Source organism: Phalacrocorax carbo, chromosome 10 (assembly GCF_963921805.1).
Source record: "Phalacrocorax carbo chromosome 10, bPhaCar2.1, whole genome shotgun sequence".
In the NCBI taxonomy this organism is placed as follows: domain Eukaryota; kingdom Metazoa; phylum Chordata; class Aves; order Suliformes; family Phalacrocoracidae; genus Phalacrocorax; species Phalacrocorax carbo.
In genome coordinates, this window is record NC_087522.1 from 18,330,324 (window position 1) to 18,343,000 (window position 12,677).

The 12,677-nt window shown below is 47.0% G+C and overlaps 1 protein-coding gene across 1 annotated transcript in view; it reads left to right on the forward strand.

The window, feature by feature from the left end:
• Positions 1-12,677, forward strand: part of LOC104053934 (syntaxin-binding protein 4) — a 35,611-nt gene that overhangs the window by 18,442 nt on the left and 4,492 nt on the right. The window contains exons 9-19 of the mRNA XM_064462234.1: positions 1,389-1,530; positions 1,729-1,835; positions 2,273-2,426; positions 4,026-4,098; positions 6,949-7,046; positions 9,009-9,105; positions 10,264-10,391; positions 10,943-11,035; positions 11,553-11,618; positions 11,715-11,903; positions 12,174-12,290. Coding sequence (XP_064318304.1) covers positions 1,389-1,530; positions 1,729-1,835; positions 2,273-2,426; positions 4,026-4,098; positions 6,949-7,046; positions 9,009-9,105; positions 10,264-10,391; positions 10,943-11,035; positions 11,553-11,618; positions 11,715-11,903; positions 12,174-12,290 — 1,264 coding nt within the window. The remainder of the gene's footprint in view (positions 1-1,388; positions 1,531-1,728; positions 1,836-2,272; positions 2,427-4,025; positions 4,099-6,948; positions 7,047-9,008; positions 9,106-10,263; positions 10,392-10,942; positions 11,036-11,552; positions 11,619-11,714; positions 11,904-12,173; positions 12,291-12,677) is intronic.

Genomic DNA, 12,677 nt, shown 5'->3' on the forward strand with positions numbered 1-12,677 from the left:
TTTGGGCCACAGGTCTTTTCATGCATGTGGCTGCTATCCCTTCTGCTCACCGCAGGTTGTCCCCAGGCTGCGACCTCTCATGTGAGGTCCTGCCACCCCTTTGAGCAACAGGACCCAGATATGATTGTCACCCCAGATAGTGTCTGATATTTTGATTTGAGTGGAGGGTTTAATGTTACATTTTGTGACATTTTTTTCTTAAAATATTTCTTGGAGCGATGTTTTTCTACAAGACTAAGATGCATGCTGCATGAGTGCAGTCTCTTTCCCCCATATAGCCAGCTGGCTCTCCCCGCGGCCCACTGCCGGTTTGGGGAGTGCTGGATGCATGCAGGTCTGTCACTGGGGCGTCTGACCGCTGGGGATGGCACTGCTGAGGAACACAGGGCAGTTATGCACTGCTGTCACTGTGAGCCACAGGATGCACAGCTGTCGTTGCATCTTAAGTTATCAGATAACTTAAGGAGGGCCAGTAACTGTAGACTGTTTGGTGAGTGGCTGCTGTGGAAATAGACTGAAAAGGAAAATTGCCAGTTGCATGCAGCCCATTAGGAGGAAAGGGCTTACTGGCTCTTAGATCCCACCAAATCCTTCCCCAAAACCTCCCTGTTGCGATGCTGTCCAGTTGTTCCCACCAGCCTGTGGGTGGTCAATGAAATCTCTGCTCCCACAAGCTCTTACTGCAATTGCTAAACCTCCTTCCCTGCAGGGAGCCACCTGCCATGTCCCAGTCTTGGTGGCATGTTGGGTCCTGTCTAGCAGGCAGCTCTTTGAGGGTAGGGTCCAACTCAGCCACCGCTCCATTCGCAGTATCTCCTTGACTGGGTGAGTTGTCTGTACCACTGCCACAGAAGTAAATCACAGTATGGTGGGTGTTGCTATAAATGTGCTTAAGGGCTCACTTCTTAGGGCATTTTGCAAGGTTTTGACTCCAGACCTTGGTGAAGACATAGCTGTGTATCCTGAGCTTCACTTTGATGTTTGCTAAGGGTTGCTTCATAGTTGACCAATCTGTAAATTGCTGTCGGGTGATTTAACTGGAGTTGAACAATAATTACATTGATCCTTTGAATGCTTTTGGCTATAAAAACCAGGAGTGCCAAATATATTCTGGTTAAACCTTTAGTTTCTTCTCTCTTTATTTTCTAATTGCAAATGAATATTGCCCAGCATTTGAGATTATGCAAGCCAGTCACTTAATGCTGAACAATATCTGCTAAGAAACAGGAGTCCTCACCTCCTCTTTCCAAGGTTGGGTGAAAGAAGAGATACAGGGACAGAAAAGGTTGGGAGAAGTTAGAAAGGTCATGCCAGGCAGAGTTTGTTCAGCAACAGGGGAAAATAGATCAGGTCACCTTGAGTCACCTACTAACATCTCTCCCTTGCAGCTACTCCATTGAATCAGGAATCCAGACCATTTCTATAGCAAAATCCTCCGGCTTAGGGCTGACAATCAGTGGTGGATCTAACAGGCCTGATGGCCCCATGATTTATGTTCAAGAGCTTGTGCCAGATGGCGACTGTTACAAGGTAAGTCAGTGTGGAGACCCTCAGTGACTTTGCAATGGAGACCCCTCCTAGAAGCTGTAGCTGTTCTGAAGAAGCAGCTTTTCTAAGAATAGATGAATAATGCATTGCACAGACTAATGAGGATTTGTGTTGCAGGAGAAGGCTTTGGACAGAGGGACATTCCTTTCCAATGCTCTGACTTTCTCCTTCTTTTTTTAGGATGGTCGGCTCCGACCTGGTGACCAACTAATCGCTATCAACAAAGATTCTTTGGTGGGCAGCACACATGAAGAGGCCAGAAAAATAATTGCAAAAGCCAAACTCAGGTAGGCATGTAACATATTTCCCATCAGCATCATGGTGCTGTTGAGTCTTAGGCAAAAACTCTTCATGTCATACCAATGTTTGGCTTCAGGAAGCATGAGGATTATTAGTCTTAAATGATGCTTCAGATTGGTCCTGATAGGTGATCATATAAGGACATCTTGAATGCATAGATCATCCTGAAGGGTAATCCAGACTTTCCCAATGCTCTGGTCCTCACAAATATCCCCTATCACTGCCCAGCAGAGTTCTGCAACAGAACTGAAGTTCAAACAAGCAACCCAGCTGGTGGAGATCCAACTACACTGGTACAGGCTACATGGGCTCAAGAGGGATTATCCTGGAGAAAGTACCATGGGCATGGAAGTTCTGCAAATTGAAGTTGTGCTTTTTTGTTGTTGTTGTTAATAAAATATTCTGTATTTGTTGTTTGTTTAAGACATGAGGGAAACACAGAAGTGGCCTTTATTCCTGGAAGGGGACGGTTACATCCTGGACTGTCAGTTCATAACAACATCCCGTCGCCACCCCCAAAGGCTGTGGGAAACGGTCTGAGTTCCTGCAGACTGAAGGTCCATGTGAGGTCCCCAGAGGTAGGTTGAAGTTCATATCTAAGACCAAAGACATCAGTCGTGTGACCTTTCTTTGATCATAAAACTCTTCTTTAGGGACTCCATGGCAGTCCTTCTGGATGGTAGAAAGTCTGCAATGCAGGTGTATGTAGCCCTGTTTTACAGCCAGGTGTTTTAAATCTGAAATATTGTTTCTTCTGTCTTGGGTTTGAGGCGCCAAAGGATTTGTGGAGGTAATGAGATGAGTTTCATCTCCAGGGCCTGCATTTAGACCTGTTTCAGAAGTCTCAGGTTGTAAAAAAACCAAAACCCTTCTGTGGATAGCAACCTGCATCTCATTCAATAGCAGTCATAGAGCTGGAAGGGATCTCAGGAGTCAGTTTGATCTAGTCTCCTACCCAAAGGCAGGAACAACTCTTTGTTCTTAAAGACCTCTGATGAGGATGAATCCGCAGTGTTCCTAAGCAGCCCATTTCTGTTCTTCACTAGTCTAATGATAAGCCAGGTTCATTCTTCCTGTGAAGCCTAGCTCCATGTTGTGTTTGCAGAGACAAGTGCTTGAGCTGCGTGTGGTGAGACAGGGTTTAACCACACAACCTTCACAATAATTTAGGTCTGTGGCTGGATTCTGTGCATTTGTCACTCTTCTCCTGGACTGGTGCAGTGCTGGGTGTATCTTCTGCCCTCTTCCACATACACTTCTTTCAGAAAAGGCCGACTGGATGTTCCTTTCATACAAGCATCATTCACAAAAGGTCTTTCTTTCCATACCCTGTGGACTCATGGACTTGCAAGAATGTCATAGATATGTAGCCTTTGGGTGTACCAGGCTGGAGACATGCTTATGGAAGTCAGCCTTAGTCCATATACATATAGCTGAATAGTACAGTTAGATCCTTCATCATCCAGCAGAAGGTGTGCTTGTGTAATGTTGTGCACCTACATAAAATTACACTGCTGGCTGGAATTAAATTCACTTTGCTGCTAGAAGATGGAACTTTTAATGAGGTCTAGGCTTCCTCATTAGCGAAACGTGCTCAGGCACCTGTGCTACCTGTCTGTATGTCTTCAGCCCCAGTCCTGTGCCTCTCTCTGCAGGTAAGTTCCCAGCTATGGAAACACCGTCTTGGTGGTGCTCAGCATATCCACTCTGTGACTCTATTTTTCCCTCTTACTTGTGCTTTCAGCCGTGACCTGGCACTTAAAGGGTGGGCAATGTCACTGTTATAATTATGTGTTTTGGGTAAATAATACAACTGGCCATGGTCAGAATCAAGACCCCACTGGTGTGTTGGATGCAGAGCTTTAGGGAAAACCTCTATGGAGAAGGCATGCAAGGTCAAATTCATCCTCAGCTCTCAATTACAGTAATGACAAACTTGGTTTTCTGTGTGTGACCAGAGATTTTGAGATGGCTCAGGAACGTGCCTGTGCCAAATGCTCCCACAGAAACCCCTGGAGTTTCTTTTGGCCCATCTGCACACCAGGTGTATGTGGTGCCTTTGCACTTTATGGGCCAGATGGGTTCCTCTCTGTTAAACTCCTCTGTCTTCTGCTTTTTATTCACACCAAAAGATTCTGCTTAGCGATTGCCTGTGCTGTTTTGTCTTCTTTTTCTAGAATAGACGTGAAAATCATTTTCCTGTGCCTTCTTTGTCACCGGACATTTGCCCACCAGAGCTTACTGTTTCAGGTACGAGTCCTACTAAATTGTTTTCTTTGTGTGGGTGACAAGCACAGCCTTGTCTCCTCAGTGCTGAAGATGACGAAATTAATTTTGTGTTTATACTGCTGTAGTGGAATCTAATGTGGTGATAATAAGCCTCAGCCCACTAGGAGAGAGGGAAGGTAGCAGCTACTCAACGTGTCGTTATTATGTCCATGTTTGTCCATAGTAGCAAAAGTCTTTACTAAGACATGCAGAGGACTGGAAATAGGATACAAAAAATTCTTCTACTCTCAGCCTGTGACTCCTTTGCAGCAGTGTCTTTGCCCATGTACAAAGATCATGTCAGACTTGCAGGCAGCAGATCCCACTGCAAGCAACATTCCCTTCTGATGGGAATGGGTGGTCCTGAGAGACCCGGTATAAAAAAAGTCAATTAACGATAGTTGTAATGTACACAGCAACCCTGGGCATTATACAGGCATTAAGGCTGCCCTCAATTGGTCAAATTGGGAAATTGCTTATAGATTTGATTAAGTCAGATTTCTCTCTACATCCAAGCTTCACTTTTGGCTTACTTTTCCATGCTACATTTTCTCTCCATGCTCTGAGTCCTGTACTAAACTCTTAACTTTTGTGGGAAAGACCTACTGTTCACCCGATAGGTGTGATAGCAGTATCGGAGGGTGAACTCAAATCACCCTGCAGCTTCACAGGTCCCTTAGGAATCACAGGAAACCTCAATAACCCTCATGATCCAGTGTCCAGGGAGATGACCTCCAGCAAGATACCCCACATCCCTATGATATGAAAGTTGCTTCTGCCCAGAGGAAAAGCTGGGCTTTCCCTAGTGAGTCCCTAACAAGCACAGCCCACCATAAGTCTGACCTTCCCCATGTGCTACCAAGGCACTGGCCCTGCCTGTGAATCCCTATGCCACGTTGTAATTTCCATCTGGAATGTGAAGAGCGAGCATTGCAAGTTAAATTTTGTTTAGTCTATGCCTGGGATTATTGTGAGAGAGAGGGAGCAGACAGTGCTGGGATGAGTGTGTGTCAGCGCTCTGCTCCCAGGGATGCCTGTCTCACCCTGGGCAAGCTCAGCAGGCTTCAGCCTTCACCTTCCATGCTCTGCACTGCAGAGACCCTGGGAGAGGGACTGGCCTTGGTCTGTCCTCCCTGCCCCGAGCATCCTGCAGCCTTGATTCCAGGTAGGCTCTTAGGTGGCCACCACCATCAGCCAGAGCTCCCAGTGATGGGGAGCAAAGCCCTGGGTCGTGTAGGCAATCCAGCAAATAGCAATGACCTAATCCCTTCCTGACTTAGCTAGCTTTTTTTTATTACATGTGGTTTTTTAATATGAAATACTGAGGAGTCTCTGTGTCAGTGGTGTCATCCATGAAAACAGACAACTGGCTTTGAAGGAGTAGCAACCAGGCTTGGAGCCTGGGTGAGTGACCACCACTCTCTGGGTGCCTGATGGATGTCCTGGATCTCTCCATGTCCAGAGCTGACAGTAAAGCCACGTGGAGCTAATCCTGATTAGCCATGCATCGAAGGGTAACAGTTCTGCCCTTGAACTTGGAAAGTAAAGTGTTGGTGGCCAAACCAGCAACCCATTTATTACCTCTTGCTGCTTCCCAGCTGCTGCTATTAGCAGAGCGGATGAATACCCAGATTAGAAGGATTATGCTTGTGCAGCACCTCTGCTGCTTCTTGCTGCCTTCTCCTTGCACCAGGTCTCTGTCCTGATGGTGGAGGAGGGTGTGGTGAGAGTGCTCAAGAGGTTCAGGAGAAGCAGTGTTACTTGGCAAGACAGGGCCTCCCGTGATGTTGATCGGATCCCAGTCAGGTGAAAGAAATTGTTCCCTGGGCAAATCCTGTGCCACTGGTATGAGAAGGCATTTTGTCTCCGACCTGGGCTGATGGCTTGCGGGTGAGCAGGGGCAGGCAGGCAGCCAGCAGGGCTGCAGGCACAGCAGTCCTGCACCTTTCTGGAGTCTGGCAGGGGAGCTCCCAAGTGAGTAACATCTTCTGCAGCCCTTTTCCCAGGGAATTCCACAGTTCCTTACGGCCAAGGGTTAATTGTAGTGAAAAGGTGGTGTTCCCTCCAGGGATGGAGGAGCACAAGTTGCAGGGCATAGCAGCAGGGCTTGCACTCTGTACTATTTCAGCTGTGAAGGCAGTGCTGGTAATGATGAGCCAGCTGTCAGCAGCTGGTTCTTCTGATCTCATGACAGCTTTTCACCAGCAAAGCAGCTGCCATTTCTGCCTCTTTCTCCCTCTGTGTCTGACTCATAATTCATGTGGCTCCTTGTACCCAAAAAAACCTGTCTGCCCAACTGAGGGAAAAGGGTTCAAGGCTTTTTGCTGTCTTGTGGAGGGAAAAAGCCTTGCAGTGGTGTTTTTCTGCATCAATTTTAATCTGTCAATTACCTTTTCCATGGATGTTGTGAAAGCCAAGGCTGCATTTTAGAAAATGTTGGGTTTCAGTTTTGCTTAATCAATTAGAGAAGACAAGATCCAGGCAGATTTTTTTTTTCCATATATCACCATAGCTACAGAACCCAAGACTCCACAAAAACCTGTGATTGGAAATTTCCAAACTGCTATTTTTTCAGTCCTAGGTCCTTGAATGAAACATCCCATTTTAAATTGTGCAGAAGCCCAGTTTCAGTAAGGGTTTGCCCCAGTATCAAGTATTTTCAACTGTGGCCTAGTTGAACCTTCCAGGACTGGATCCAGTAAATCCCAGTCTTTGACTTTTGGCCTGATGCACACACTTTATATTTCATGCAACAACATGAATTTTTCTTTGCAGGCACCTCTTTCCTCCACCCAAGTGCTCTTCCATTAACATTTATTTTCGGCTTTTCAGCACCCACTTCAGCATCTAATCATAAAGCAGCTTCAGGCACCAAACCAAAAGTAGCACTGGATCCCCATATCAGGCTCAAGGATGGGAAATTGGAACTGGTAAGTGGAATGGGTCCCTCTCCTGAAAGCGAGGTTTCCTCTCAGTCCTCTCCCGAGGTGCACTACACAGAATATAGTCCACTGGCATGACGCCTCCCTGCTTCAAGCTGTGATGTTACTGGCAAACAAAATAAGCTTATGTGAATGGCCTCCTCATATTGTTTTTCTGTGAAAGAACTGATCGAGACCTTTCAGCTTTGATTCTTGCTCCAGTCAGACATGTGAGGACTGGGCCAGGTACTAGCATAGGGGTCACTACGTGCTTGGTTTTTGGGAGGGATTAAAAAATGCAAGCCTGAATAGCAATAGGCTAAGAGAAGCAGCCTGCCTGTTTGCACAGAACACCCTGATCATGTCCGAAGGGGCATTTAAACACACCTTGGTTCATCTTGGCTATTTCTCAATGCTCTGGGGAGCTCCAGAAAATCTCCTCCTGACAGTTGCATCTCCCTTGGATGTAATGCATTTGACTCAGGGCTAAGGGTGCAGGCAGCTGCCCTCCAAACTTTCTGATGCTGCTGTTGCTGCTGGGGTGACCTCGGGCAGCCTGGTGTGGGCGAGGGCAGGCTGAAATATGAGATATTTCGCTGAGGATCCAGCCGGAACCGCTGCTCCTTTCATAATTTTATGGAAAATATATTCCAGGGGTACCATCAAAAGGCAGGGCATCAAAGAGCTGCCCATTTGCTCACCAACACGCTGGTGAAGAGCAGAGTGCCCTTGGAGAGACATGCTCCCAGGTATTGCTGGATTTGGGGGTGAGGGGAGAGCGTAGGAACGCAGCCCCTTCTGCAGGGCCGGGGACTCCAAGGCGGACCCGATGCGATGAGCATCTGCTGCCACCCGACGGCAGATGCAGCGCTTGCCCTTCTGCTGCTCTCGCCTCCCGAGAGGGCAGCACGCAAAGAGGAACGTTCCTTTAAGCCTGCATAATTCTCCTAAAGTAGGATTTAGGATTGCATTTTCACAGCGACCTCTCCTCGTCATGGGTATAAAAGCAGCTCCTCTTTGGTGGGAGGACTGGGGGCGCTTGGCTTCCCCTTTTTAAAGCCAGTGTTATGAGTGGGCAGCTGCAGTGGTGCCAGGGTCATGCACGCTGACCAGCACAACCTGAGATGGTTTTGGGGTGGCCCACACCAAATGCCAACACCTGCAGCCTGAGGATTAGGGCATCCCGAGCCCTGGAGCCTGCAGCACTGCCTTGTGCAGGCGTGGCGGGCAGAGGAGCAGGCGGTGGGACTCAAACGGGCCTTGCAGGCAGCGTGTCAGAGCAGATGGGTCCCATGGGCTTGCTGGTGATGGAGTCGAGAGCAAGGACTCATGTCCATCCCTCTTCCAGGGGACCATGCAGGAGGTGCTGTACATGTGTGAGCAGGAGCCGCAGGTGCAGCCTGGGACAGGCAAGCGTTTAACTTGTGCTCTTTCCCAGAGTCTGCTGAGCTTGACTTTGTCTTTTAAAAGCTGCCTGGGGTTGAATTGATAAATATCAGTAGGAGACAGGGCATCAGACATAATGAGAGAGCAAAAGGTGCAGTGGAGAAAGAGAATGTTCGAATGTCTCCTGTTGCCACAGGAAATACTCTGTGAATAGCTTTTATTTTCTCGCTCCCAAACACAATTCCTGGGCATCAAAGGAAAGAATGGCAGAGTTCTTGGCAGCTGAGCTTTACTACAGCTCCACTGGCTTTTGATAAAGCTCGTGACAGTTTTTCTTAGCAGCAAATCTGTATAAAATATTCTTGGAGGGGTGTGAACATGTCCCTGACTTCAGGAACAGGCATTTCTGTACACATGTAAGAAAGAAGTGACTGGAAAACCAGCCCCAGCCTGCTCCTTTGGGAGATGCTGCCTGGAGAGCCACTTCCAGCAGAAAACCCAGCACCAAGTATCTTCCCAGCACCTACTTCAAAGCATTGTCTTTCCAGTATTTTTCTTTTTAAAGGCTTAATGTTTCTGCTCAAGGTTCTGCAGTACCTTGGTCTGGATGTGACTGAGGAGAAGAAGAGGCAGTTACGGCAAAGTTTGACCACAGACTCACAGGGGACGGTGGCCTATGGAGGTGAGCAGGCAGCTCTGCGCGTGATGGGCTTTTTCATTCTTGCATAGCTTTGCTGGAGGTTTGAGAAAGGACAGAGGCATCTGCTGAAAGGTGGCAGGTAAGACACCCAGCAGGGTATTGATATAGCCTCAAAACAGCTAAGGAAAGTCACAAATACAAAAGAAGGTGCTTGGTAGAATCGTATGTAAAATGAAAATACAAGGAAGTCAGTGTGAGGCCTCACTTGCCTTAAAACCCTAGCTTGCCAAGCAAGAGCTGGCCAGAGGACACACAGAAGATAAAAGCCTGCTCTGCTTTCGGTGACCTGCCAGAGCATATCTGGCCAGCCGAGTCTGCTTCCAGAAGTTTTTTCACAAAAAGTCAAAGCCATCAGCAAAGTCACACACACCCCCCAGGACAGAACAGACTTGCAAAGCACAACACCTCTTGGATGGATGTTTTTGTACAGAGTGAGCGATGGGACACAGAACCACACGTCTCTCCTAAGAGCGACTGGCTTTGTTATTTCTGGCAATAGAAATAAGGATAATTAGGGGTATTTGGCAAATGTGCTGGCAGCGAAGATGCTGCTCTTGCAGAAAGGCTCTGGCTCCTGCTGCAGTGCAGGGGCTGAGGACTGGAGGCGCTGGGACCCCGGTGCCACCTCCCCTCTGCTGCACTGGCTCCCGCCTGTCCCTTGCAGCCCCTCACACCATGCTTTCCTCCATGTCTGAAATCAAAATGAGCCTAGATTTTCAGTTATGTCAGTTTAACACCTTTTCTAAGTGCTGAAGTCATTGAGTTGTTTTTTGTTTAAATCAGCAGAATGAGAAATGCCAGCAGGCAGGTGTGTGCCTTTTGTTTGAGAAATGTGGTTTTGGCTTAAAATTTTAAACCATGATAGCAAAAACTCCACTGTGAAAATATCTGGGGTTTTTGAGTTTTAAAAATTTCATTTGTTTTAATTGGATAAGAAATAAGAGTCTGGTAAAGATCGTCAACAACTTATTTAAGCTTGGTGGGATTGCCGAAGAACCTAGGAGTTTTAGAGAAAACTGTTTGGCCTCTCTAAACCTGCTCTGCTTGGCTGTAAGTGGATATCCCCAGAATCGGCAGCATTTTCTCCTAACACACAGTGCTTTTCTCTCTCAGCCTGGTAAAACTGATTCTTTCTCGCAGATCTTCTCCAAGTGCTCAGGGATCTGATGCAGGACGAGCTGGACAAGGCTGGTCTGGATTCTAACTCCATGCTCTTCACGCAACACGAAGTGGCCAGTTTGCTGGATACATCGGCTTTTCACTCTCCGGTCAGCCAGTCCTCCTGCATTGACTCCGTGAATCTTCTATGTGAAATCCATGAAATTCTGAGACGGGAAAAGCTAAATTACCATTTTCTGATCGTTCTAAAGTTATAAAGAGAAGGCAGAACTATGCACTAATAATTTTGATGATAGGAAATTATATAAAAGACCTCAAACTTCTCATTTTTAATAAGGAAATAACAATATCTATGGGATGATATGAAGGAAGCTGCCTCGCAGTGATGCAGAAGGAAAATAAGCCATAATTAATCAATTCCAACTAATTTCACTTCGTTCACAAAAGGAAGGTTCACTGTAGCACAGCTATTCCAGCTGTCAGGGATCAGAGAGTGAAATCCTGTGGGGTGAAAAAAAACCCTGCAGTTGAATTATTTAATGTGCCCTTTGATCTGTTGCATAAAAATGCTGACTCCTTTTCAAAGTTATTTTGATTCATTGTTATTCTGGGTAAGGAAAACAATATGCCTGCCATATAACCCCATGCTTGTCATAAAGCATAAGCGGTGCGTGATGCTGTCTGTCCCTCTGCCTTGCAGACCTTCGATGCTCTCAGCTGTAATGGCAATGAGGAGCTGGAGCAGCTGCAGCTGGAAATGATGGATCTGCGGCAAGAAGTCCGAAAGCTAAAGGTGGAGCCTCTTCTCTGAGCAGATTTCTTGACTGGTGCCTTCTGCTTTAGCTCGCTGTAGTTGTACACGAGGGTAATGGCGTAGCCTGTCCCTCTTGAGAAGTCACCAGTTTGCATTATGCACATTCCTCGTTACAAAGGAGACTCTCACCCTCAGCTCTCCTTAATTGCCTGTACTGAAAGTATGCAGTCACTTTTTAGCAGTGGGTAAATATATTTAAAAGTCCAAAAACGTGTCTCACAAATAATTCAAGTCCATGAATAACAGAAGCACCGCCTGTCCTCCCATCCTGACCTAGCTGCAGATTGCCAGCATGGCTGTTGGCACCACGGTGGTGTCCAGGTGGATTTCTGCAGGCATGCAGGTCGCAGCCCAAAAAGCACTGTGGTGGGGGAGAGTGCACACGACTGCTTCTGTAAAATATTATTCTGGTGGGTAAGGGCTACAAGACCAGGGCATCTTCTAGAAAATGTCCTATCACTTGTTGCTTCTAATCTGATGAAAATTTTTTCCATAGTCTCTCCTGAAAGAGGTGGAAAACAGCAAGAAGTCAATGGAAGAGGAGCTTCAGAGACTGAACCAGGTTAGTGAAGAGATTGCTGGGGGCCTTGGGGTGGTTTTGGTGGTTGGCAGCTGAGGTGGATGTGGTGCATTCACCAGAACTTCTCACTGCTTCCAGAAAGCACTGGGGTTCCTCTCCGAGAACCGGACGCTGCACAGCAAGCTGCAGCTGGCAGAGGTCGTACAGACACAAGCTCAAAGTGCGGAACAGGACTATGAGGAAGTGATCCACTTGCTGGAAGCTGAAATTGCAGAACTGAAGATGCAGTTGGTGGGGAAGAAAGCAAAACATGTCTCTGAAATAGAGGTAATGCAACCCCTCAGACTGGGGAAAAACCCACGGTTCCCCTCCTTCTATTTATAAAGGAGAAAATGAATGTAGCACATACATTATATGCTGTGTATGACCACAAGGCCAACATATTCTCTGGGTCTGAGTTATAATCTGTATATATTCCACTGTCCATTCCAAAAGGACGGTGGTTTTCTGTTTGTAGCAAATATCATAAACTCGTGTTTCAAAAAGCCACAACTGGACCATCATCATCACCTTTTTCTTCCTCTGGCCGTGTCTCAGGAGGACGTCCTGGAACTGAAAAGACAGTTGTCCCTGGCTGACAGCCAGTTACGAAAATCCGAAGTCTCACGGAAGCGCCTGGAAATCTGCAATAGGAAACTGCTCCTGTTTGTTCAGGTGAAGTGCTGAACCACCCCTGGTGCTGGTGGCATCACTGTGGCCTCTTACCTTAAGGGTGATTTTGCAAGTCCAAATAACTTCCTGCTCCATAAGCAAGAGAGGTTTTTTTTAATTCTATCTCATCCTAAAAAGGCACACTGCCTGTTGGTTAGGAGAAACTAGGGAATGAATTCATATATCCTCATATACCTAAGAGCTATGTAAACACTGTGGTGCAGGTTTTGCCTGGTGACTCTGCTGTCCCTGGATCACCAGTCCCCCTGTAATGCTCTGGTTAAGGCTGCTCCAGGAACTCTGTTGGACATGATGGTCAAAGTCATATGTTTCCCTTTGTATAACTGAACGCTTGGTTCTCTACCCAACAAATGTAAACTTGAAGAGTGG